This window comes from Dendropsophus ebraccatus, chromosome 1 (assembly GCF_027789765.1).
Source record: "Dendropsophus ebraccatus isolate aDenEbr1 chromosome 1, aDenEbr1.pat, whole genome shotgun sequence".
Lineage (NCBI taxonomy): Eukaryota > Metazoa > Chordata > Amphibia > Anura > Hylidae > Dendropsophus > Dendropsophus ebraccatus.
In genome coordinates this window covers 139,125,561-139,152,644 of record NC_091454.1, presented here as the reverse complement: position 1 = coordinate 139,152,644, position 27,084 = coordinate 139,125,561, and the positions used below count along the sequence as shown (strand labels likewise).

Here is a 27,084-nt window from a genome sequence, read left to right as displayed (position 1 = left end):
TACATTTTTATTAATGTACTGATTAATTTTCAGCTTGATATTTCAATTGCAACATCATGTTATCCATTGTGTTTGCACAATCTTCTCTTCCCATTTTATTTAAACATTCCTTTAATTGGTATAGTGAAACTGGATATTTATTTAATATAAGGTTGGTGGGGGACAATCCCTTGTTTCTTGCCTCTTCTTTAATCTCTGTTACCATACTGTTGGATGCTTGCCCAAGCAATTCTGCCAGCATTTTCCAATTTTGTCCTACAGGACTTTTGGTGTCTAACAAGCTGCAAAGTTTTAATAGCGTAGCACTTTCAAGCCAGCGTGTGCGACAGTTCATTCCAAGACTGAACAACATTCTTGTGTCATGCTGCGGGAACAATACCTCCCATGGCTGTATACTCCACTTACCATAAAGGGGTTTGTTGTTCTTTTCGGCTTCCAAGATTTGCTCAAAACTAAATCCACTAATTTCCTCAATTATGCCTGTTGACCGTTTAACACCTACATGCGTAGCTACTTCAGAAGTGACAGTAATATTGCGTAGCTCTGTAGGACAAAGATGAAGTTTCTCATAGTACTGCTCATGCTCATTCCTAATAAGAATTTCAACTTCCTTTCCTACCTTTTCAAGGAGGTGGTAACAATCTCCCTCTGCATCCTTTAGTCTCCAACCCCCAATCAAGTATAAGCTTCTCCTGTCTTCTGAGACTTCAACCCTCAACTGAGCCTTTGTGACCACCAGGGCTCCTTCTTTCCAAAGCTTGCATCTGTCTGTTCCAAACATCCGCATAAGCTGGATCTGAAGATGACCCACTAAAAAATGACTAAAGAGTCCTCTACTGCCATCATTCCAGCGATATCCAATGCCCCGCATATTCTCACAACCACCATGTCTTTCCGGGCCTCCTTTCTTTAGCCAGCTAGGCACCACAAATTCACCTTCCTGTGTTTTTAAAATAAGCTGAAATGCTTCCAGTAATTCCAGTGCACCCTCACTGTCTACTTTACAATCTGTTAAGTTCAAGCCTTCAGCAATTTCCTTTGAAGTCCATCGTTCTTTATGTGTTCCAGATGCTGGGCTAAGAGCATAGTTGCCAAATGCACCAAAGATATCTTGCAGTAACCATGTCAAATCAAAGATAATCGAACCAGATGCCAGATTTCTATTCGGAGTCTGGATGGCATCACACTGCAGGTCATTGGAAAGATTTTGGTAAGGCTTTGTAGCTGAGTGTTTCCCTTGTAAAAGGTACTGGGGCAGGAACAATAGCTGTGAGAAATAATAAATATAAGTAAATCCGACAGGTCAGTATTTTACAAAGAATATGTGTGTTTTATACAATTATCACATGCCGTCAGTTCTACACCATTTTATCACAGCACCTTAAGTGGTATTATAGGGAGAATTTTATTATTTTTTTTTTGTATAATTGTACTCATGCAGGTAAGTAGAAAGTATATTTACAAATATAGCCTGTGCCAACTTTAACCCTTTGAAGACCAAGCCCAAAATGATCCAGTGTACCGCGTCAATTTTCGTTTTTCCCTCCTCCCCTTCTGAGAGCTCTAGCACTCTCAGTTTTCTATCTACAGGGCCATGTAAAGGCTTCTTTTTTCAGGAATAGGTGTACTTTGTAATGGCGTCTTTCATTCTACCATAACATGACAGAACCCTCAAAATATTATTTATGAAAATATCAATAGGTGAAATTGGAAAAAAGAATGCAATATTATACCTTTTGGGGGGTTTCTGTGTCTACGTAATGCACTATATGGTAAAAGTGACATGATACAATTATTCTAGAGGTCAGCCCGAACACAACCATATGCAGGTTTACACAGATTTTCTAATGTTTTTTTATTAAATCCTTTTTTTTTGCAATTAATTATTAATAAAATTGGCCTATTGTGACTCTTATAACGGTTTTAGTTTTTCACCTATGGGGCTGTATGGGGCATGAATTTTTGCGTCATGATCTCCTGGCATTTTCCCCCCTCTTTTCCTTTACCGTACAGGATGACGATTGGACAATTACGCACGCTACCGTATATGTACTTATTTACTTATTTTTAGATGTTTTATTTATAATATGGGATAGTAGGGTGATTTTTACCTTTATTGGGGGAGGGGCTTTGGGGTATTTTTAACCCCTTCAAGACTAAGCCTATTTGGGCCTTAATGACCAGGCTCATTTTTCAAAATCTGACCTGTCTCACTTTATGCGCTCATAGCTCAGTGATGCTTTAACGTATGCTAGCGATTCTGAGATTGTTTTTTCGTCACATATGGCACTTTATATTAGTGGCAAAATTTGGTCACTACTTTGTGTGTTTTTTGTGAAAAATATCAAAATATCATGAAAAATTTAAAAAAATTAGCATTTTATGAACTTTGAAATTCTCTGCTTCTAAAAAAAGAAAGTCGTAGCACATAAATTAGTTACTAAGTCACATTTATGTCCTCTTTATTCTGGCTTCATTTCATAAACATATTTTACTTTTTTAGGGTGTTACGGGGCTTAGAAATTTATCAGCAAATTACAACATTTTCGTGAAAGTTTCCAAAACTGATTTTTTTTAGGGACCAGTTCTTTTTTTAAGTTGATTTAAGAGGCTTGTATACTGGAAACCCCCATAAGTGACCCCATTTTGGAAACTACACACCTTAAAGAATTAATATAGGGGTATAATGAGCATTTTAACCCTACAGGGGCTGGAGCAAAGTATTCACCATTAGGCCGTAAAAAAATGGAAAATTAAAATTTTCCAATAATATATACGTTTGGATTAAAGTTTCTCATTTTAAAAAGGAACATGAGAGAAAAAGCACCCCAAAATTTGTAACGCAGGTTCTCATGAGTACAACGGTACCCCATATGTGGGCGTAAACCACTGTATGGGCACACAGCCAGGCTCAGAAGGAAGGGAGCGCCAATTAGCTTTTCCAATGCAGATTTTGCTGAAGAAGTTTCTGAGCACCAGGTGCATTTGCAGAGCCCCTGTAGTGCCAGCAGAATAGAACCCGCCCAAACGTCACCCCATTTTGGAAAGTACACCCCTCAAAGAATTAATCTTGGGGTAGGATGAGCATTTTGACCCCACAGGTATTAGAGGAAAGTATTCAAAATTAGACAGTAAAAATTAAAAACTCGAATTTTTCCAATAATATGTTCGCTTAGTTTGAAATTTCTCAATTTCACGAGGAACAAGAGAAAAAAATTACCCCAAAATTTATAACGCAGGTTCTCCTGAGTACAATGGTACCCCATATGTGGGCATAAACCACTGTATAGGCACACAGCCGGGCTCAGAAGGAAGGGAGCGCCAATTAGCTTTTTCAATGCAGATTTTGCTGTAGAAGTTTCTGAGCGCCAGGTGCGTTTGCAGAGCCCCTGTAGTGCCAGCGGAGTAAAATCCCTCCATAAGTCACCCCATTTTGGAAAGTGCACCCCTCAAAGAATTCATCTTGGGGTAAGATGAGCATTTTGACCCCACAGGTATTAGAGGAAAGTATTCAAAAGTAGACAGTAAAAATAAAAAACACAAATTTTTCCAATAATATATTCCTTTAGTTTGAAATTTCTCAATTTATTGAGGAGCAGGAGAGAAAGTTCACCCCAAAATCTGTAACGCAGGTTCTCCTGAGTACAACGGTACTCCATATGTGGGCATAAACCCCTGTATGGGCACACAGCTGGGCTCAGAAGGAAAGGAGCGCCAATTAGCATTTTCAGTGCAGATTTTTCTGAAGAGGTTTCTGAGAGCCAGGTGCGTTTGCAGAGCCCCTGTAGTGCCAGCGGAGTGAACCCCCCCCCCCATAAGACACCCCATTTTGGAAAGTGAACCCCTCAAAGAATTCAACTTGGGGTAGGATGAGCATTTTGACCCCACAGGTATTGGAGGAAAGTATTCAAAATTGGCCAGTAAAAAATGAAAAACGCGAATTTTTCCAATAATATGTTCATTTAGTTTGAAATTTCAAAATTTCACAAGGAACAGGAGAAAAAATGTACCCCGAAATCTGTAACGCAGGTTCTCCTGAGTAGAACAGTACCCCATATGTGGGCATAAACCACTGTATGGGCACACAGCAGGGCTCAGAAGGGAAGGAGCGCCAATTTGCTGGAGCAAAACCGCAGCTAGTAACAGTTATTAGAATAGCGCAGTTACTAAAATACAATAAAGAAAATGAGATTACAGGTACTGTGGGGTGGTTCCGGACAGTCTGGGGTGGTTCCGGGTAATCTGGAGGTGGTTACGGGCAACCTGGGGTGGTTACGGGTAATCTGGGGTGGATACGGACAACCTGGGGTGGTTACGGTGAACATGGGGTGGTTACGGGTAATCTGAGGTGGATACGGACAACCTGGGGTGGTTACGGTGAACATGGGGTGGTCACAGGCAACCTGGGGTGGTTACGGGCAACGTGGCGTGCATACGGACAACCTGCTGTGGTTACAGACAACCTGCTGTAGTTACAGACAACCTGCTGTGGTTACAGACAATCTGGGGTGGATATGGTCAACATGGGGTGGTCACAGGCAACCTGGGGTGGTTACGGGCAACTTGGGGTGGATACGGACAACCTGCTGTGGTTATAGACAACCTGGGGTGGTTACGGGCAACGTGGCGTGCATACGGACAACCTGCTGTGGTTACAGACAACCTGCTGTGGTTACAGACAATCTGGGGTGGATATGGTCAACATGGTGTGGTCACAGGCAACCTGGGGTGGTTACGGGCAACTTGGGGTGGATACGGACAACCTGCTGTGGTTACAGACAACCTGGGGTGGTTACGGGCAACGTAGCGTGCATACGGACAACCTGCTGTGGTTACAGACAACCTGCTGTGGTTACAGACAATCTGGGGTGGATATGGTCAACATGGGGGTGTCACAGGCAACCTGGGGTGGTTACGGGCAACTTGGGGTGGATACGGACAACCTGCTGTGGTTACAGACAACCTGGGGTGGTTACAGGCAACGTGGCGTGCATACGGACAACCTGCTGTGGTTACAGACAACCTGCTGTGGTTACAGACAACCTGCTGTGGTTACAGACAATCTGGGGTGGATATGGTCAACATGGGGTGGTCACAGGCAACCTGGGGTGGTTACGGGCAACGTGGGGTGGATACGGACAACCTGCTGTGGTTACAGACAACCTGGGGTGGTTACGGGCAACGTGGGGTGGATACGGACAACCTGCTGTGGTTACAGACAACCTGGGGTGGTTACAGGCAACCTGGGGTGGTTACAGGCAACCTGGGGTGGTTACAGGCAATGTGGCGTGGATACGGACAACCTGCTGTGGTTACAGACAACCTGGGGTGGTTACAGGCAACCTGGGGTGGTTACAGGCAACGTGGCGTGGATACGGACAACCTGCTGTGGTTACAGGCAACCTGACGTGGATACGGACAACCTGGGGTGGTTACAGGCAACCTGGGGTGGTTACAGGCAACCTGGGGTGGTTACAGGCAACCTGACAAGGATACGGACAACGGCTGTGGTTACAGACAACCTGCTCTGGTTACAGGCAATCTAGGGTGGTTACAGGAAACCTGCTGTGGTTACGGTAAACATGAGGTGGTTACGGGCAACGTGGGGTGGTTACGGGCAACGTGGGGTGGTTACGGACAATCTGGGGTGGTTACGGGCAATCTGGGGTGGTTACGGATAAACTGAAGTGCTCATAGGTAATCTGGGGTGGTTACCTGTAATCTGGCGTGGTTACGGGCAATCTGGAGGGGGTCATTGGCAATTTGGGGTGGTCAGAGGCAAGGTGCGGTGGTCAGAGGCGACCTGCGGTGGTTGCGTGCAATCTGGGGGGGTTACATGTAATCTGGCATGATTACGGCAACCTGCGGTGGTTAGGGCAACCTAGGGGGGTTACAGACAATCTAGATTTGTTACGGATAAACTGAAGTGCTTATAGGTAATCTGGGGTGGGTACATGTAATTTGGGGTGATTACGGACAATCTGGAGGGGGTCACGGGCAACGTGCGGTGGTTACGGGCAACGTGCGGTGGTTACAGACAACGTGCGGTGGTTACGTGTAATCTGGGGGGTTACGTGCAATCTGACGTGATTACAGACAACCTTGGGGGGGTTACGGGCAACCTGCGGTAGTTACGGGTAATCTGGGGGGGTTAGGGGTAATTTAGGAGTAAACTGCAAATATTACTATAATAAAAAGTGTGTGTTTTATTTTTTTGTGTGTTTGTCACTTTTTGTACTTTACACATTCATTTTCACTGTATTACTATGATTACTGTGATATTTTCTATCACAGTAATCATAGTTCAGTGACAGAGACCAAATTGGTCTCTGTCACTTTAAATTTTCAGAGTTGGCTGGTTATGTAGCGCATGCGCACTTCATAACCAGCCAGGACGTCGAGGAGGAAGGAGCTCCAGGATCAGGTAACGTATAAGGGGTAGGGGGGGTGACTGGGGGACAGGGGGTGACTGGGGGGGGTGGGGGGCGACTTGGGGGGATGGACACTGACACTTTTTATCCCCTGTCACCAATCATTGATGGTGACAGGGGATAAAAAGTGCATCCCTGCACTGTGAACAGGCGATCGGCGGTATATAGTATATACCGCCGATCGCCTGTTCCGGGACCCCACAGGGGGTTCCCCGATCACTGCCCCATGCTCTCCGCTACCTCCGGTTGCGGAGAGCATGGGGTTTTAATTCATTTTTACATTTCCATCGCTGTGAACAGATATACTCTGTTCACAGCGATGGCGGCGGCCATCTTGGATCCGATGGCCGCCGGGGGAGGGGGGTTAGTGACTGGCTACTAGGAGGGGGGGGGCTGATCTGGGGTCTGATTCACTTATTTCATCTCCCCCCACCGTGGATTCACGGTGGGGGGAGATGAAAAGCACTGCAGCGCCGGCCCATTAGTGACCGCCGTATCGGCGGTCACTAAGGGGTTAACTGCCGGGATCCGGGCACGGCGCAGATCTCGCCAGTTGCGGCGGGTGCCCGACTATCACTGACAGCCGGGCCCCGCCGGGGATGACAGGAGTGCAGCTCCTGCGCCCCTGTCATCCCGTGGACGTACCGGCACGTCCATCTGCAGGAACTGTATGCAGATTTGGACGTGCCGGTACGTCCATATGCGGCAAGGGGTTAAATACATTTTTACTTTTATTTTTTGTACACATTTTAAGTCCCCCTACGATCAGCCGACAGTGCCTTTGCCTTTCAATATGTGCTATTACACTAAATGATTATCGGTCTGAACGGTCGGTAATTGGCCACATAAGGCAGATATCATTTAGTGTAATAGTGCCTTTACTGTAGTGTGCATGTGAAAGGGACTACATGGTTCTAACACAGTGAGCCCTGCCCAGGGAGCCTATGGTACCTGGCTCTATGCAGTTTGCTGTGCCTGTATTAGGCATGTCACCCTGTTATTGTTCCAATAATGAAATTTCATGCCAGAGTAACATTTTTAACACAACTGCCATTCTTTCAATCAGTGGCTGAGGCAGGATACCATTACAGCCACTGACTGGCTGGGTGCACAATTCTTTGATGCAACCCCGACCATGGAGGTGCTGTACAAGGACCATGCTATCAACTGTGGGATCTTACCGTAAAGGGGTACTGCACTTCTGCCCTCACCTGTCACAATAGGGCACATGAGTTACATGCAAACAAAACCAGTCTACACTAGTCTACTATTCACACACAAATGCTGCCACCATCCATCACTTATGCCAGACAGGATGCCACAGTTTTTGATGCACTTGCAGCACACTGGCTAACACAAAGCAGTACTTTCCCTCTCAGCTTGGATTCCTTTTAACTGTGTGGTTGAATTTAATGTTAATGAGAAATATAAAGCTTCTAATAATAGTGCCTGGTTATATCTTTTCAGGATATACCCAGGGAAATTTAAAAGCTTTCCTTTTTTTAGATTATACTGGACTAAGTTGGAATAAAAAAATTGTTAAGAGCTGATGATACCTCAGATATGTTATGCAGATATTCCACCACTGTTAGAAGAGTGTCTGGAAGTGGCAAAAGAAATGGCAACTTCTGTTGAACACACTCAGCAAACTCTTTCCACTGCTGAAAATGTATCTGAAGGAATATAAAAAAAATATATGAAGATATGCAAAGACCACAGACCTGGTTTATTGAAGGGGAAAACAAACATTTTCTACACGCCTGGGGGTTGTGGAAAAATAATAAGCATGTCATACTCACCTCCTCAGGTCCCTAAAAGCTGTTGCACCAACTCTTCCAGTTCTCCACCGCTCTCTGTATCAATTAGACTACTAACGGTTTGCAGACTGAAAGTGCCCTACACTATATAATGCTATTTACATATGAGAATAAGAAGCATTCACACATGATCACTCACCTTCTGTGAGCGCAGATGAGAGATGTGCTCCATTACCTGCTGACAGATCTCAGGAACAGCATCTATTGTTGAGTCCTATGGTAGAAAACATAAAATTCCCATTACATATATGCACTTGCCGTTTATATAACAATGATAGATATTCAGTAATATAATAACGACAATTTTTTTTATTGTAATTATCTACAGTGATATAAAATTTATAGGAAGCCTGTAAATAGTTGAGAAATAAACAGTGACATTTTGGGGTCTTGTTTGCTGCTTTAGCAGGACACCCTGAAAGACATGTGTTTGAGCCGAAGAAACATGCCAGTCAGCAGATCTCATCCAAGCTGCAGTCCTGTGAGCATTTGGATGAGAGCTGATGACTGACAGAGCTCCTCAAGCCTAAAAGCCATGTCTACAAGGCCTTCTCACAGAGACTGCAGAAGCAATAAAGAACACTCCTGGAGTCACTGGTACGAACTCGTTTGCAGAGCCTTTACAATCAAATGTTCAACTGGGCCACATGAATGATTGCTGTATCATTTGTGTGGCCTATTAACTTAATGATTGTCAGACACATATTTTAATGATTTTAATGCCAACAAATAAGATGAAATAAGCTGGTGAACAAGAGATTTCTAATTTGTCATCTAATCAATGGTTCTTTTACGAAGGCGAATTACTGGCAGTAAGGGCCCGTTCACATTACGGAATTGGCACAAAAATTTCAATGCGGAACCCCCACAAGGATATGCCACGGAATCCTGCCTGCTATCTGTTTGTATGGGAGGGCTTGCACACCTCTGCTGTCCGCGCCTCTCCACTCAAAGAACTGCGGGGGTTCTGCACAGAATTTCCGAGCTGATTTCGTAAGGGTCATACGCGTGAAAAGACTGCTGCTGTTCATATTTATATGGTAGACACCAATATTTAAAGTGAAACTGCCTTTTAATGTTAATTTACCTAAGTAGAATGAGATGTGTTATATACAGTAGTTAAATTCTGCCTTCTTTTATATTTTATACTTTGTTGTACTGTTCACTATAGCACCCTTGATGACAGACACTGCTGAACGAACATGAACCGACAAGCAATCTTTTTCTGTCCTTGAAATATAAACCTAAACTGCAGTTAACCACAAGAGAAAAGGAATTCCACAATTGCTGCATTAGCTTAACTTTTCCAATAACTAGTATACTAGTTACTAGTACCTGCAAGACCTGTGAAACTGTCTTTGACACAGGTTCTCTGATAGCTTTCACATCATTCATGTCTGTGCAGTTTATTGGGAAAAACTGTATATGAAAGCAGCTGAATAACTTAAATTCTGTTCTCCTCACATTTTCATAAAACCGTTTAGCTGAAAGGAAAGGGAAACAAAAAATGTTTTTAAATTTGTAGTTCATACAAAACATAAAATATGGATTATAGATACCATATACCCCTCTCCCTCCCGCCCAGCCTGAGAAGAGCAGCGCGGGAAAAAAAAAAACACTAACACTTCCACCTTTTCCAAATCCTATGGTGTTGTGCAACAGATTTTTTGTTGTGCAACAGAGTATTTTTCTGCAATTTCCTCATATATTCTAACCTTGTTAACAACCCCTTTCCATTCAGCTATACTTGGGGGGGGGGGGGTTACCTCCAACCAATTCCTGGCTATCACTACCTTAGCACACCCAAATTTTATTAATCAGGGAGTTCGCCTCTCCATCCTCTATTACTCCCTCCAACCAAAGTTCAGCCCTTGAATACACATTGTAAATTTCCATCTGCATTTTTTTGCTTAATAAAATCTAAAATCTCTACCCAGAATGACAAAATTCTGGTGCAGGACCAGATCAAGTGGGGCAGATCCACTCCAATCTCTAGACACTTCTTACACCCGATCCTCTTATCCTTCTCATATAACATTAATCTCCTCGGGGGACATAATATAACCAATAAAATTTTTTAAAGATCAGCCTGTGGGAGGTTCTACACGATGTGCTGCTCAAGTTGTCTACTATAACATCCCAAATAGTGTCTTCCACTTCACCCAAGGCTGCTTCCTAGCGCCTTCTCACCCTTTGTAATTGAGGAGGGATGCCCTGTGATACCAGACATCTATAGATCTTAATAATTTTCCCTTCTCCCAAATCCTCCCGCATATAATCCACCCCCTTATGTGATTTAACTAACATCCAAGGGCCTTCTCCCATTTCTTTAACCGCTTTTCTAATCTGCTCATAGCGGAGCCAGTGACTACCCAGCAACCCATATCGGCCTCTCAATTCCTCAAATGTTAGTAATTTTCCCCTTTCAACCATCTGTGACACATTAACTATCTCATAGTTCTTCCAGAACCATGCATTTTCATTTACCATTAAACCTCACAAATTCTTATTATCCCACAAGGGAGTGAATATAAAACTGTGTTTACACTTACAAATCTTTTTAATATTCTTTAATATTAAAAGAATATTAAATATTCTTTTTTAAATTTGTAGTTACTATTAAATTTAGGATTAAAAAGGTCATATGTTTTATCAGGAATCAGCAAACAAAAGATCAGATCCCTACTGGGGAAGTTGTAATTAGGGCTGCACAATATGGTCAAGAAATAAAATCTTGAGTAAAAAAATAATATATTCTCTATTTAAATCTCGATTTTTTTTTCTAATGATGATGGGCGTAGTAGTAGAAGTATAGTGGCAGTAGAAGTGGGAGTAGTAGTAGCAATGGTAGTGGGAGTAGTAGCAGCAGCAGTAGTGGTGGGAGTAGTAGTAGCAATAGTAGTTGTAGAAGTAGCAGTAGTAGTAGTTGTTGTAGTGGGAGTAGTAGCAGTAGTGGTAGAAGTAGTAGCAGTAGTTGTAATGGGTAGTATCTACTATCAGTAGTAAGAGTAATAGTATAAGTAGTGAAAGGAGGAGTAGCAGTAGTAGTGAGAGTAGCATTAGTTGTAGTGTAAGTAGTAATGGTAGTAGTAGTAGTAGTGGGAGTAGCAGGAGTAGTATTTGTAGTGGGAGTAGAATTGGGAGTAGTAGTAGTTGTAGTTACAGTAGTAGTTACAGGGTGGCCCATGCCAGGCCCTCAACCGCTCTCTGGTGATCTGGGTCTCTCCTGACCCGGAGCTACTCAGTGCCTGGCTGCTGCTGCTCTTGGAGGATCTTGGAGGCATTGGAGATCTGCTGGGTGTGGGCGTCGGGGATCTGTTGGGTGCGGGCGGTGGGGATCTGCTGGGTGCGGCAGGGATCTTCTGAGTGCGGACGCAGCAGCGTTGGACCCAGCAGGGGCGCTCTGACCTGCAGCTCCAGGCCCGGTCCAACTCTGTGTTGAAGCTGGAGGCCCCTAGTAACCACACCGCCCAGGCCCTGAGTGTTCCCTCTGCAGGTTATAGTGCTGATTTTTTTTTGTTTTTGAAAATTGAATTAGCGATTTAAAAAAATAAATTCTAAGGATTTTCATGTTAAGGGCAAATTAGTCCAATTAATTCAATTAATCACCCAGCCCTAGTTGTGGTGTTTGCAGCTGTTGCTGAAGAGTCCTAGGTGCATTGTACACTGGAAGCTTTGTGGGAAATCCAAATACATAGTTCTGTGTGGGCTTAGTGTATGGAAGTGACTCCAGAACAGCACTAGTCGGGGATATAACAAATATATATATATTACAATGCAATTACAGCGCTGCGTACAACTGCAAGCGCTCATCATATCTTTTGTAGGTGAGGTCTCCAGAACTGGACACAGTATTCCAGAAGTGGTCTCACTAGAGCTCTATACAGCGGGATCATAATCCGTCTCTTCTTACTGGTTATACCTCTAGCTATACAGCTCAGCATACAATTTGCTTTCCCCACTGCCTTGTTGCACCAATGACACATTTTGAGGCTATCAGAAATCACTACCCCTAAAGCCTTCTCTTCTGAAGTCTTTACTAACACAGAACTGCCAATATAATACTTGGATAGAGGATTCATTCTCCCTATTATTTTACATTTGGAAACATTGAACTGCAGTTTCCATTGTTTGGACCACTTATCTAGCAAAGCTAAATCCTTTTGCATATTACAACCCTATTGCAAACTTTTGTGTCATCAGCAAACAGACAATCCTTGGCTACCAAACCTTCTCCTAAGTCACTTAGAAACATATTAAAAAGAACGGGACCCAGAACAGACCTTTGTGGCACACCACTTGTAATACGTCTCTGCTCGGAATATACACCATTAACAACAACCCTCTGATATCTATCCTTTTGCCAACCAGAAATCCACTCAACTTTCCAGGGATTTAAGGACAACTCCTGCTAAAACTTATTTTTTAAAATGTTATTACAAAAGAGAAGTTAGACAAATTCCTAATGCACATTAATTATGGGAGATACACATATAGTGCTATTTCCCCTAATTTAGTAGATCAGGAAGTCTTCAGATGCTCTAAAAACCGTGAAAGGCATGAATCAGGTGTAATTCATATGGAGTGTCAATCAGGGGACGCACTATATGTAGTCATACAGTCTAAGGAACTGTAGGAAATGTAGTGTTACAGTGAGTTACAGTACACTATCACATGGACAATTGCATCTCCCTCCCTCCCTGTGCTGCCGATGACCACAGTGGGAAAGAGGAATGATGGATGGCACTGAGCAGGGAGGGTGAGAGGTGCCCTGCATCTAACTACCTCCCCCCTTCTGAGCACAGTGTGTATCTGTCCCACACACTGAGTGGGGGGGGGGGGGTAGTTAGATGCAGGGCACCTCTCACCCTCCCTGCTCAGTGCTATCCATCTCCCTTTCTACTGGTGTGGTTATCAGCAGCACAGGGAGGGAGAGAGGGAGATGCAATTGTCCCTGTGATAGTGTCCTGTAACTTACTGTAACGCTACATTACATACAGTTCCACAGACTTTTAAATATAGTGAGTCCCCTGCTGGACACTCCATATGAATTACACCTGATTTGTGATGTCACAGTTTTTTTAGAGCATCTGAACCCTGCCTGATCTACTAAATTAAGGGAAATAGCACTATATGTGCATTTCCCATAATTAATGTACATTAGGAATTTGTCTAACTTTTCTTATGTAATACCATATTAAAAATGTGTTTTGGCCGGAGTTGTCCTTTAACCCCTTAAGGCCCGGAGCAAATTTTATGAATATGACCTGTGTCACTTTATTCATTAATAACTTCGGGATGCTTTTACCTATCCGGCTGATTCTGAGACTGTTTTCTCGTGACATATTGTACTTCACATTTCTTGTAAATTGGAGTCGATACTTATAACGAATCTTTATGCATTTTTCCAACTTTAAAACTTTTCTGCTTATACAGAAAATGGTTATACCACATAAATTATATATTAAATAGCATTAGCAACATGTCTACTTTATGTTGGCGGCATTTATTAAACTATATTTCATTTTTTTTAGACAATAGAAAGCGTAAAACATTAGCAGAGAATTTCCAAATTTTCAGTAAAATTTCAAAATCAGATATTTTTAGGGACCTGTTCACGTTAAAAGTGTATTTGAGGGGCCTGTATGTTAGAAAGCCCCACAAAGCACCCCATTTCAGAAACTGCACCCCCAAAACTCTGCAAAAGCATATCCAGAAAGTTTTTTAACCCTTTAGGGGAGTCACAGAAATAAAAGCTAAGTGTGTAAGAAATTTGAAAATTTTAATTTTCTGTGCAGAGATTTTATTGTAATCCAATATTTTTCATAATTATAAACCTATTACCAGAGAAAGGCACCCCAATATTGATTGCCTCGTTTCTGCAGTTTATAGAAATACCCCATATGTGGCCCTATTGCGCTATTTGACGCAACCACAAGCCTCAGATATAAAGGAGCGCCTAGTGAATTTCAATGGCTCCGTTATATTTGGTCATTTCTGACTGTACCACTTCAGGTTGGCAGAGGCTCTGGGGTACCAAAACCTAAAAAACACCCCTAAAGGGACACCATTTAGAAAACTACACCCCTCAAGGAATGTAACAAGGGGTGCGGTGAGCATCTGGACCCCACAGGTGCTTCACAGATTTTCTGAACAATATGGCATGAAAAAAGACAAAAGTATTTTTTATACTAAAATGTTGTTCTAGCCTTCAATTTTTCATTTTAACAAAGGGATAAAAGGAAAAAAAACAAAACAAAATGTGTAGCGCAGTTTCTCCCAAGTACGGAAATACCTCACATGTGGACATAAAGTGCCAAGGGGGCGCAGGACGAGCCTCCAAAGGGAAGGAGCGCCAATTGGCTTTTGGAAGCTGGATTTCACTGGAATGGATTTCAAGGGCCACGTCGCATTTACAGAGCCCTCGTGCTGCCAAAACACTGGAAACCCCCCACAAGTGACCCCATTCTGGAAACTACACCCCTCAAGGAATCTAACAAGGGGTGCAGTGAGCATATGGACCCCACTGGTGACGGGCACAAATGTGCTCACTACACCCCTTGTTACATTCCTTGAGGGGTGTAGTTTCCATAATGGGGTCACTTGTGGGGGGTTTCAACTGTCTTGGCAACACAGGGGCCTTTTAAGTGCAACATGGCCCCTCGAAATCCAATCCAAATGCAACGTGACCCCTGAAATAGGAATAAGGGACAGAATTTAGATAATGTAGAACCCCAATGACGTGTGGTGCGCCTTGAAGCGATCCAGTATGCAGAGGCCGGGGTGATCAGGACAGGCGTCACACTGGAAAATGGTGTCCTTCCTGATCCCCCTGTTACGCCACACTCTGCACTTCTTCTGGGGTCTCCTGTTTTCCAGTGTGGGGGACATCACCTGGAAAATGTTGCCCTGGTGCGATACGGGGTCCTTCATATCCAGAAGCGCTGGGTCCGCTCCATGGCTGCTAAATATTAGGGCTCTATTACTGCTGATATTTTCGGATCGTGCCGCAAGCTACAGTAGCTCGGGCAGCGAGGGACCGGAAGAGGGGGTGCTGGTATAAAAGTTATCCCCGTACGGGTGGTAACCTTTACCCAGCAGTGGGAAGATCAGTTCCGGAACGATCTCCCCACTAACTCCGAGGATGGGGGGGGGCATCTGGGGGCTGGATTCGTGTGTCCCTTCCTTCATACACTCTAAGGGTATGTGCACACTGCGGAATGGCGAAGGATAACCCTTTGTGCTATCCGCAGCTGGCACCCGCCGGCGGACTGATGGAGGCGCGCGTCTCCGTCCGTGTCATAGACTCCATTCTATGCACGGGCGGATTCCGCTCTCCGTCCAACGTATTCATTCTTTGGATGGACAACGGAATCCACCCGTGCATAGAATGGAGTCTATGACACGGGCGGAGACGCGCGCCTCCATCAGTCCGCCGGCGGGTGCCAGCTGCGGAATGCACAAAGGGTTATCCTTCTCCATTCCGCAGTGTGCACGTACCCTAAATCTGTAAGTGTACCCTGAGGTTCTCTCACAGAGTTTGTAGAATTTCACGCCATACCGTCATCTCTTATTGGGACGGTACTGGCGGAAAAGACGTGTCTGGGGGGCAGCGTACGCTACCCTACCCCCAGACACGTGTCTGGATGATGAGGATGAGGATGAATGGAGGAAAGAAGGATCCCCCATTCATCCTCACTGGCTGTTTCGGTGTCGGAGGCAATAATAGCGTATGCGTCCGACACCGAAAACACCCTGGGGGCCATTTATATATAGGGATTGGTATATGGGGTATGTAGTGGTGTAGTGTAAAACTTTATTCAATGTAGTGTAGTGTAATGTAGTGTTTTTTACGTTTTTTTTTAACATTCAGTATAAAAAAAACAACCTACGCCAAAAATGGTGTTGCTGATAAATGCCGCACTTATGTGCGGCACTTATCAGCAGACCGTGGCAGTAGGATATAGAAAAAAACACCCTACGCCAAAAAGGAGGAGTTGCTGATTAGCAGCACACTTACGTGCGATGCAGATCAACACTCAGCGGCATAAGGGTGCGGTAAATACAAAAAAAAAAAAAAATTTGAAAAGAAAAAAAAAACATTTACTACATGCTGAACATCCCTATAGTGGCTGATAAGTGTATTACACTTTTACACTTTTCAGCCGCTAGAGGGCAGCAGAGTGCCGAAAAAAAGTTGAGGACATCCGAGGGGCCGACGGAAAAGACAGAAAACCTGAACGGAAGAAGATGACGTCACGGAACCCGGAAGACACAGATCGGGACCCCGGGATCCGGTGAGTATGGCCAAATACCTGCTCTGGACCCCTCAGCTACCTAGCTGAGGGGTCCAGAGCAGGTATCAATCATTTTTGGGGACTTTGATCGCCGTGGTACCGGCCGGCCGGTCACGGCGATCGGGACGTGGAACCATAGCCACCATTACTTTTAACAGTAATGGCGGTCGGTGCTGTCTCGGACAGCCCTGGCCGCCATTATTTTCCGGGTTATCAGGTCACCGATGGCCCGGAAAGGTTCCGATCGTCGCTATTAGGTGATCTGAACTGATCAGCCAATAGCGGCGATCGTCGGCATGGGGGAGGTTAACAACCCCCCATGCCGACAGGGAGAGATGGCCTGCAGTGTATTTATGCAGGCCATCTCTCCCGATTGCATGCGGCCGGTCTGCGGCGCCCTCTTAAAGGACCCGCGTACCGGTACGTCATGGGTCCTTAAGTGACAGTGATCCATGACGTACCGGTACGTCATGGGTCCTTAAGAGGTTAAGTCCGATTTTTTCTAACTTCTCTATTAGCTCTTTATGGGGAACTGTATAAAAGGCTTTGATAAAGTCCAGATAGGGGATATCCACAGCACCACCTTCATCCAGGAGTTTTGTGACATAGTCAAAGAAATCAATTAGATCTGCCAAGACAATGCTGGTTTAAATTTAAATTGTTGATTCTTAAGTGATCGAATATCTTTTTTCCATCATTTTTACTAGAGATGTCCAGCTAACTAATCTGGCCATTTTCCAATCATCAGGAACATCTCCTGTTAGGAGGGACTGATTATACAGATCTGTCAGGGGGACAACAATCACAGATCCGAGTTCTTTAAGAACTCTCGGGTGGACACCATCTGGACTAGAGATGAGCGAATCTACAGTAGGAACAAAGTGAAGCGTTTCGTTCCTATCTGCATTCTGCTCATCAGGCTGCGAGCTCTGAAGTCTGCTTCACTCCCTGCCGCTCTTCCCCAGGTGCTGGGAAAAGATGGATCCAGTCCTGGGAAACTGGTAGAAATTTTCCAGGACTGGATCCATCTTTTCCCAGTACCTGGGGAAGAGCAGCAGGGAGCGGAGCTGACTTCAAAGCCTGCAGCCTGATGAGTGGAATGCAGATGGAATGAAGCGCTTTGCTTTGCTTCTACTGTAGATTCGCTCAGCTCTAATCTGGATCCATCACCTTATTCAACTTTACATGGGCAAGTTCCTCTGAAACATCGGCCTCTGAAAACACTAGGGCTGAACCCTTACAAGTGGAGGCAATGCTATGTCCAAGCATACTGTGATTGTGAAACCCTTCTTCTAAAAGCCCTGAGCAAAAGTAGCTATTCAAATGGTCAGGGACTGTCTTATCTCCATCTACTCATTTTACAAGTTTCCACCAAGATACAGTTTTGCCTTGGTATACTGAGGAAAAAAGGTTAATACAGTGGTACCTTGGATTGAGAGCACTTTGCAAGAAGAGCTCACAGTTTTTCAAAATTGTAACTTGGTTTAAGAACATTGTTTTGGTTTAAGAGCTCCCAGTACTGGGTGGGAGTTCCACCCAGGACCTTTCCCTCACCTTCCAAATCATAGCAGATCCACGTCAGGCTGGAGCTTGCATTAGGGGACAGGACTGTGGAGGTAATCTCTTCATAGCTGCATGTATGTGCCAACATATGCCCTGCTCATTCCTTCATGCTCCCTGAAGTCTCTCTCAGCCCTTTTGCTTCCCGTCCTCTCCATTCCTGCTATAGAGTGCCTGCACTCACACTCAGCTATACACACTGCTGCTATAATGTGCCTGCACTCACACTCAGCTATACACACTGCTGCTATAATGTGCCTGCACTTAAACTCAGCCATTCACACCGCTGTATAGAGAGGTTTCTGTCACTGTCCTCCTGCACAGCTCTGTTATTCTCACTTCCTGATTGGTCCATGCTGAACACCCCCCCCCTTTCCCCATTACTGTCATGTGACCACACAGACATCTGACAGCAGCCCTGTTTCTCTATTCTAGCCTGTTGTACTACGCTACTGTATTATGGGGATCTGCAGTTCCATCCTGTATCTTTTCATGTTTATGTAGTTACTATACATTATACTCCACATGCTGATTATTATATTGTACAGCACCTTATAATATGACACATTCAGCTGTTTCTGAGTGTTTGTTTCATTTGTTTTACATGTTATTCAGAATAAAAAAATATTATTTTTGGGATGGGGAACAAATTTTCTGCATTCCAATAATTATCTATGGGAAAATTTGCTTTAATTTAAGAGTGGATTTGAATTACAAGCATGGTTCCGGAACAAATTATGCTCATAAACCAAGGCACCACTGTATGCGTATTTTTTACAAGAGAAACAGCAGATATGTCCAAGCGTATGTTGAATATGTTTAAGACAATATAATATAGAGGTTATGATCCCAGATATTCTTTATTTGTCCGTTTAACAGACTTTTTTTGGATGTAATTTGCATAATACAGACGTGTTCTGGCAGGAAAATGACAATGCAATCAACGGCTCTGCCAAAAAAAATGTGGTCGGAGCACGGTGGCAGGATTGTGACAGTGTATTCTTTCACCAGTGAACAAGGATAGTTACAATTTAATCACAGGGCTTTAGATACTCTACATACTATTGCAAAAGAAAACTGCACAAGACCCTGATTAGTCTGGCACCAGTGAGCATGCCTTGTTCCATTTGCTCCACCCACTCAATATTGCCATTCTAATATGGATTCACACAAAATGATCCACAGAAAACTAGCCCACTTGCTTTATGCTGCACTCTAGGATCACATGCCTATTTTCCATACAGGGAATCACCAACTGTGAAAGGGCAGGGGTCTCTAGTAATGTGGACATTCAGTGTAAGGCTTCGTTCCCACTGAACAAAACTAGCGGAATGCTTTTAGCCTCCCTCTCATAATGGGAGTCTATGGGAGGCGCGCGCTCCTGCTTTGTCCGCGCTGAAGAATGAACATGTTCATTCTTCAGCGCGGACAGAGACAATTCCGCCGCGGAATTCCGCTAGTTTTGCTCAGTGGGAACAACAGAAAATGAGCCATAGGCAGAAGTGAATCCAAATGGAAGAGGAAATAAAAAGGAATGTATTATATAGTACTTCCTCCTTCCAGTTAGATCTACTTCTACTCTACGTAGGGCACATTTTATAATCTGGAAATCTGCAGTGTTTGTTAGGCTGGGTTCCCATTGCAGTTAAATTGCATTATTTTATACGTTTTTGATCAAAATAAATAAATAAACAGACTTGCATGCTAAAACAATTATACCAGTCTTTAGTATTTTCTAAAGCAATTTCCTACCAATTCTGTTCAAAGCACACAACTAAGTTGGTAGGACAAAAAATTCATCCAAAAATACAATTCAACTGCAGTGTGTAAACACAGCCTAAGGAGACAAGAAAATATATAATTATTAGCTTACCTATTAATTTCCCGTCTTTAGTTGGCAGAGTATCTAAGTGACTTCCAATCACGATAACATGTGGCTTGGATTGAGAACTTTGAGTTATACTGAGAAATCGGAGCCAAAACGTCAACTGAAAAGTGGAATATGTCCAAAATATATTACAACAGCATATTAAAGAAAGCAAAATATTAGAATGGTAATGATGATAATAATGTATAATTGCTCATACAAATGCTGCCAGTTATCAGTCATGTATTTCACATGCAGTTTGGTTGTACTTTTATAATCTTTGTCCATTTGTTCACTTTAGTAATTAACTGGTTTTACTATAAAAAATTAATTCCCCACAATTGTGTATATAAATAGTCTGCTAAATCAGACTTCTAAACAAAACTAAAAAAAGACATACAATTAAAAGCATTTACATCTTTTAAAGAGGTATCTGGGGACAAAAACAAAAATTATATATAGCTCAAGGCAGCATAAAAAGAAAAAAGAAGTTATGCAAATCTACCTGAGCCCCCACAGGTGCCGTACTGACAACGCCTGTGTTGAACTGCCTTGCTCAGCCAGTAGCTGGCCTCAGCCAGAGATTTGTTGAGCAGGCCCTACAGTAACAACTACAGCGATGAGCAGAGATCAGGAGAGTTGGAGCAGCAGCTCTGAGGGCTCAGCGCAGTTGAGTATAGTTTCTTTTTATGCCACCCTTAAAGGAGAAGTACGGCGAAAATTTTATTAAAGTATGGTATTGCCCCCCCAAAAAAGTTATACAAATCTCCAATGTACACTTACTACAGGAAATGCTTATAAAGTGGAGGGACACTGGTCATTTCTCTGCCATCATCCTCTCCAGCAGCCACAGACGGCACAGCTCTGGCAGTCGGGTCGTGACATCACCATTATATCCAGGAAGTGAAGCCTTGATGTAGTAGTAAGTGCAGGGAAAAAAGCACTTTATAGGCATTTCCTGTAATAAGTTTATATTGGTAATTTGCATAACTTTTGGGGGGCAATTCAATACTTTAATAAAAAATGTTGCCGGACTTCTCCTTTAACTATATATATATATATATATATATATATGATTTATTTTTTCAAATACTCAGAAATCCACTAATATATTATAGCATGTGAAAGTGCATTCACTGCAACAACACTTAAATGTGATGAAATGTGATTAGGAGGAAGATCAGACTGTGCTCAATGAAACTGTTTGTAGCGCATGCTCAGACCAAACTATAGTATGGTAGGTCTATAGGTCTAACAAAATAGGGAAGGGAACTAATTGATTATAAGAGCCAATCGCAGTATGAGCTGTCAAAGCATCACTGTTACCTTAGAGTGTGCCGAGACTGAAAAGAATTGCAACTAGGTATAACACAGTAAAGCTGAGCTCAATGTGTGAAATAAAAAAAAAAAGTAGGCCACCAATAAAGAAAAAAGGGGGAGAAAATATCTTTATCGTATTGTGTCACATATTCATTACAAATTATTCTGAATAGACAGTGGGTAGAATACAGAGGAAATTAAAGGCTTAGTTAAAAGCTCATGTAAACATACTGTTTGTCACTTTGGGCTACGTTTACACAACGTATCTTTTGTATTAATCATGGCCGTAGTTGAAAATTGCAACAACGGCCATGATTACAGGGTTATCCAGTGCTACAAAAACATGGCCACTTTCTTTCAGAGACAACGTGACTCTTGTCTCCAGTTCAGGTGCAGTTTACAATTAAGCTCCTTTTACTTCAATAAAATCGAGCAGCAAAACCCCGCGCAAGCTGGAGACAAGAGTGGGGCTGTCTCTGGAAGAAAGTAGCCATGTTTTTGTAGCGCTGGATAACCCCTTTAATACAAAAGATACATTGCATAGAAGTCAGAGGGAATTCCAACCGGCTTCACGAAAAACTAACATGTCAGTTTTGTGCGGCCACTATTCATTGAATAGCGGCCGCACAGACCTGTCAGTTCATACAATGCCACACTTTCCATTGTGTGCAATGGTGAATTGGGATATATAGATCCCAATTCCCAATATTTATATTATGTATGTTCTCAGAAGATCTACATTGGTTTGTACCTGTTCTAACGCCACCCTCTGTCCTCCATTCCTGTCACTTTCAATCCCTTCTAAGCTAAATATTACACAATACAATGTATTGGGTCCACTAGTGCTGAGGAGTAGAGAGTGCGTAAAACAGTATTCCATTTGGCCTGCAAAATCCCAGATCACCAAAGATGTTCCTAAAGAAAGAACAGAAAAATGTAAATAAATTGTGGGTAATTGTTTAAGGCTACGGAAACATTTGTTTAGATTTTTTTTGTTGTTGATTTGTTTCCTGAATGCAAAATGAAGCAACTTTCTAAATAGTCTTCATTAAAAAAAAGTAGCCATTTGGCTGCTATTTAGACAAAGATTTGATCAAGTCATCAGACAGACTTCCTGCTTTTTAAATACACCAATTAAAAATGCGGACAGGGGGAACTCACAAAAGTTGCCAATCATAAAGGCTGTGAACAAATGTAGAGAGAAAACCAAACTCACACAAGCTACACAGGCTATGAAAGCTAAAGTAATTTAAATTGTCATGAAGACCTATGAAGAAAGCAAGAATAAAGTATATGGTTTTTGAAACTTTCCTTAGCATATTACCTTCCAAACCAGTTTGTGAACATGCCACTCCTTTAGTGGAAGATGGAATTTTAGGTCCAGTGAGGTAATGTTGCAGTAAAGCCAGGGGCCCTGTCTGGTAAGTAAAGTAAAAAAAAAAATCAGTAATGGTGTTTAAAATGAACACACACTTAATAAGTTACTTCTATTTCCAATACATGATGACATGTCAAAAGTTACAAATGCTTGGGGTCACACTACTGAGACCTACTGTGATCCAGAAATTGCTGGGTGGAGTGCACATCTGCATGTCTCTCCCTGGCTGTCAATCAAATCTGATTATTTTGCTTCATTATATTCTATAAAGCGAAAGAGTCAGATCTTCGGCCGAATCGGGAGTGGAGCACACTTCCAGACACTCCCCCTGCTGTATCACAGGATCTCAGTGGGTCTCAGGGGTCAAAGGTCAAAGTATATTACAAATGACAGTAATGCTTTAAAAAGTTTATTCACAATCTTAATACAATCCCATTTATACTCACAAAATTACCCAGTTCTCTTTATAAGGTATTTTACACTGATTCTGAATGTCTTGAACAGTTTTTGAGTACTACGATTAAAGGAGAAGTCTAGTGAAAATTTTTATTTAAGCATTGTATTGCCCCCCAAAAGTTATACAAATCACCAATATACACTTATTACGGGAAAGGCTTATAAAGTGCTTTTGTTCCCTGCACTTACTACTGCATCAAGGCTTCACTTCCTGGATAAAATGGTGATGTCACGACCTGACTCCCAGAGCTGTGCAGGCTGTGTCTGCTGGAGAGGATGATGGCAGGGGGACACTGAGGGACACAGGGCACTGGAGGGACACTGAACATCCCCCTGCCATCATCCTCTCCAGCAGCCACAGCCCGCACAGCTCTGGGAGTCGGGTCGTGACATCACCATGTTATCCAGGAAGAGAAGCCTTGATGCAATAGTAAGTGCAGGGAAAAAAAGTAGTTTATAAGCATTTCCCGTAATAAGTGTATATTGGTAATTTGAATAACTTTTGGGGGGCAATACAATACCTTAATAATAATTTTTGCCAGACTTCTCCTTTAAGTGTCAGTTACGCCCCTGGACTCCCACCACTATCACCACACACAGCCTGGGAGTGGTAGCATGGACTTATACTGGGGGGAGGGAATCTATTCTCTCCGTAAGTGAGGGTCCCAGCATTTATGGTAAAACATGAAAATACCCTTTTAATTTTGAGAAAAATACAATACCTCTTTTAGTGCATTGGCAAAAGTAGTTTTTCCTACTCCAGTGTGTCCACACATGAAGAGCTTAACCTTTTTACCAGGCATCCAACTTCCGACTTCTAAAATGGGAAGCTTATCAAAGGATTCAGCTGGCCTGGAGTTGTTCTGCAATGGCGTATTTGTTGATAGCTTCTGGTATTGCTGATTTAGAAACACATTTTGTTGCTCCTAAACAGAATAAAGTGGTAATTCTTAAGGCCAATATTACCGATAAAACTTTGATTAATGAGGCCATGTCACAAATCACATAAAAGAAAGACAAAAAGGTAGAATAGCATTATAAATATTATGAAATTGATGCCAACTCTTTTAGGCAAGGTATGTGGCTTCTTTTCTGTGTACTGCAGCTTTGCATGAGCAGACTACATAACCTCACCACAAGAAAGCAGTGCACTAAATTTGTTTTTCATTTAAGCAAAGACAGAAGATCATCAGCTTACTATCATGCACATGCCTTCTAGAGTTGGAAGAGTTCCACTGGATCTACTTAGGCTACATTCACTTGTACAATGTTTTCAGCTGCAGGTTTTTGGGCTTGAACCCCTAACAAAGGACAAAACATGCAGTTAAAAACACTGTACATGTGAATGGACCCTTAAAGCCGTATTAGACGGACTGACCCACCATCTAAGTGAGCACCGATCTGCTAGATCAGCGCTCGCTTACAGAACCTCGATTATTGTGCAGCCAGGGCTGCATGAATGTTGCTAGTGATGTTCGTGCAGCCTTTTCCTTTAATCATCCATTGGCCATGCATCTTTTATTACACTGAGAGATGCATTGAAGACAGCGGATTATTTCTTGACATGTTGAAAGACAGCGATCAGCCAATGCGCAAGTCTGTTGATCGTTGGCTCTATTACATCGGGATATACCAGCCTAAATTGTCTGACAATCTCCATGTAATAGGGCTTTTACAATGTTTATCCTGGTTGCTGGAAATGATCTACCTGCTGTACATTTGGTGTCAAATTTACCTTTAAATGGGGGGAGATGGAGTGACCAGTTAACATTATTTTAGACTATATTTACCTGGGTCTTTTTCTTGATCAACCTGATAATATTAATTGGAGCTGATATCCTTCTTGCTTCATCATAGACGGTCAGACCAAGCTAAATTTAATACAGAAAACCACAATAGTGAATTGTTTTCTTTGTCAATAATTTACTTTTATACGTCACTATAATTAAACAGCACAGCTATTGTTATGAAACCCAATTCTCTCACATTTCAATAAGCCTAATTTTGGGGTAAGTTCACATTGAGGATATTATATTATCTATAATACTGAAAAGAAACTCTCCAATAAAATATCTATTATATCACTATTGGTTTGCTCTTCTGATGCAGCTATTAAATTCCCCCACCAGGAGAAAGTATTAAAAAAAATAATGTTATGTAAGTGATCATTATAAATGCCCTATACCGCATGACTGTTCAATGATATTTGTTGGCTGATGCAACTGGCACTTGTCCTGATGCTCCTTTCTTTTTTATACTTTGTACTGTTTCTATATATTAAAAACTTTAATAAAAAGACAATTGTTAAAAAATAAATAAATGCCCTATTATGTTGTGGATTATGAGGATATTGACACATGTAGCAGGTGTCTGAGATGTGTATTGTACAGCTGGGTTCCTGCTACAACTGCAAGAATCAGAGATATCTCCAAACCTGACTTTTTAAAGCGATACTGTATCCAACAACCCACCCACCCAAACCCGCTGGTCCCATCTATTTGATGAGAGTCCTTCCAGTTGGTGTCTTTTAAAATGTGCCTCGTGCCTTGGTTTGGATAAAAAATGATCTCTTTTTATCTGCAGCAGCCAAGTCAATGAGTCAATCAGTCAATAGTGACTGGTTAGACAAAAGCACTGCAATTTGATAGTGGAACACTGCTTGGCTGTTATGGCCACTTAACATGTTGATGACACAAGAGGAGCATACTCTTCATGGTTCCATCAACAGAGTATGTAGCAGGTTCGGGACTCAAGAATTCAGATTGATGGTGCACAGGTAGCAAAAAATATTCAAAATGTATAAACATTAGAGATGAGCGAACCTTCAGCACGCTTGGTTTTGTCCAAGCCAGAGCATAGGCTGTATCCATGTTTTCCAGGACCCACTAGGGCTGCATTCAACTTCTCCAGACCATTTATTTAGACACATTACAGAGTTATATAACTTTGCAACGTGTGTTAAATAAGTTAAAAAAGAAAAATGCCGGAGATGCCCTTTAAGGCATGCTTTTTATACACTCCACACAATATAACTTTTACTTACAGCGTTTCGACTCAGCAAGTCAGGGTGGTGCTTGAGGGCAAGTGATATAAGAAGTTCTGAATTCTTGCATCCCTCCATAGCTGCACCTCTCAAAACAGCAAAAATAAAGTTGTCTTTTGCCTGTGAAGAATGTTTATTTGTGACACATCATTTTTCAAAAATAGAAAGTGTGCACACACAGTATATGACCAAATTCATACCAAATTTCTGATGCTTGGATCTGACCCTCCTTTTAGAAGAGCTTGACATATGGCAGAAGACAAAGAAGGTGGTTTCAAGTAGGAAGCCAGGTGTAAAGGTGTATTTCCCTCCTACAACATACACAAAGATTGTTTTTACTTAGCACAATGAAGATTACCTCCAGAACAAAAGAAAATGTATTAAAATTGGAAACAAATAAATACAACACAATTAAGTTACTTATGATAGCACTTTATATGTTTTTTTTTAAGTTACTAGAACTTAATACGTGGGAACATATGTTTTCCTGTTTCTCTGTAAGCAAAATACATCATCAAAAAGTACACAAGTCTCTCTGCAAGTTTGCTACAGTTTACTAGTCGGGATTCCAGACTATTTAAAGTGTCACTGTCGTTATAACTTTCCAAATCTAAATCAGCAGTAGATGTGATATAAAGTAAGTCTGCAATATACATTCATTATTTTTTTTTTAGTTATAATGAAAAACACAGCACTTTCTGTTTTCTGACTCTTTTTTTCTCAAAAAACAGGAAACAGTCAGAAAACAGGAAGTCCTGTGTGTCCCAGGCCATCTGTGTGCTCACAGAGAGAAGGCAGTCATGTGATTAATGGACACATTGAGCTGTGACTCTCTGATGAATCCCTGTGTTTAGTCTGTTTTTTACAACCAGCAACTCAGAAAATCTGCCTTCAGGAGACTGGACCTGGATTTCT

General features: G+C 42.3%; 2 protein-coding genes across 2 annotated transcripts in view; both read right to left on the bottom strand.

Moving 5' to 3' along the window:
- On the bottom strand, positions 1-22,248 carry LOC138777433 (death-associated protein kinase 1-like). The gene is made up of 6 exons (XM_069956295.1): positions 22,044-22,248; positions 19,979-20,093; positions 9,584-9,732; positions 8,388-8,462; positions 7,988-8,104; positions 1-1,267 (listed from the first exon to the last, which is right to left on the bottom strand). Exons 1-6 carry the CDS (start codon positions 22,170-22,172, stop codon positions 23-25), a joined length of 1,830 nt encoding a protein of 609 aa, XP_069812396.1. The 5' UTR covers positions 22,173-22,248; the 3' UTR covers positions 1-22.
- Positions 22,193-27,084, bottom strand: part of LOC138783342 (uncharacterized) — a 39,338-nt gene continuing 34,446 nt past the window's right edge. Inside the window, exons 6-12 of the mRNA XM_069957937.1 lie at positions 26,370-26,480; positions 26,170-26,289; positions 24,917-24,997; positions 23,849-24,052; positions 22,617-22,710; positions 22,509-22,531; positions 22,193-22,207 (exon numbers count right to left, since the gene is read on the bottom strand). Of these exons, the coding sequence (XP_069814038.1) occupies positions 22,193-22,207; positions 22,509-22,531; positions 22,617-22,710; positions 23,849-24,052; positions 24,917-24,997; positions 26,170-26,289; positions 26,370-26,480 (648 nt within the window). The remainder of the gene's footprint in view (positions 22,208-22,508; positions 22,532-22,616; positions 22,711-23,848; positions 24,053-24,916; positions 24,998-26,169; positions 26,290-26,369; positions 26,481-27,084) is intronic.

Excerpts from the sequence above, each read along its gene's own strand:
- LOC138777433 (XM_069956295.1), bottom strand. The coding sequence starts at position 22,172 with ATGGAATACTGTTTTACGCACTCTCTACTCCTCAGCACTAGTGGACCC. Across the intron at positions 20,094-22,043 it reads AGAGGGTGGCGTTAGAACAG|TTGACGTTTTGGCTCCGATT; the intron begins GTACAAACCAAT and ends TCCACTTTTCAG. Across the intron at positions 1,268-7,987 it reads ATCTGCATAACATATCTGAG|CTATTGTTCCTGCCCCAGTA; the intron begins GTATCATCAGCT and ends TATTTCTCACAG.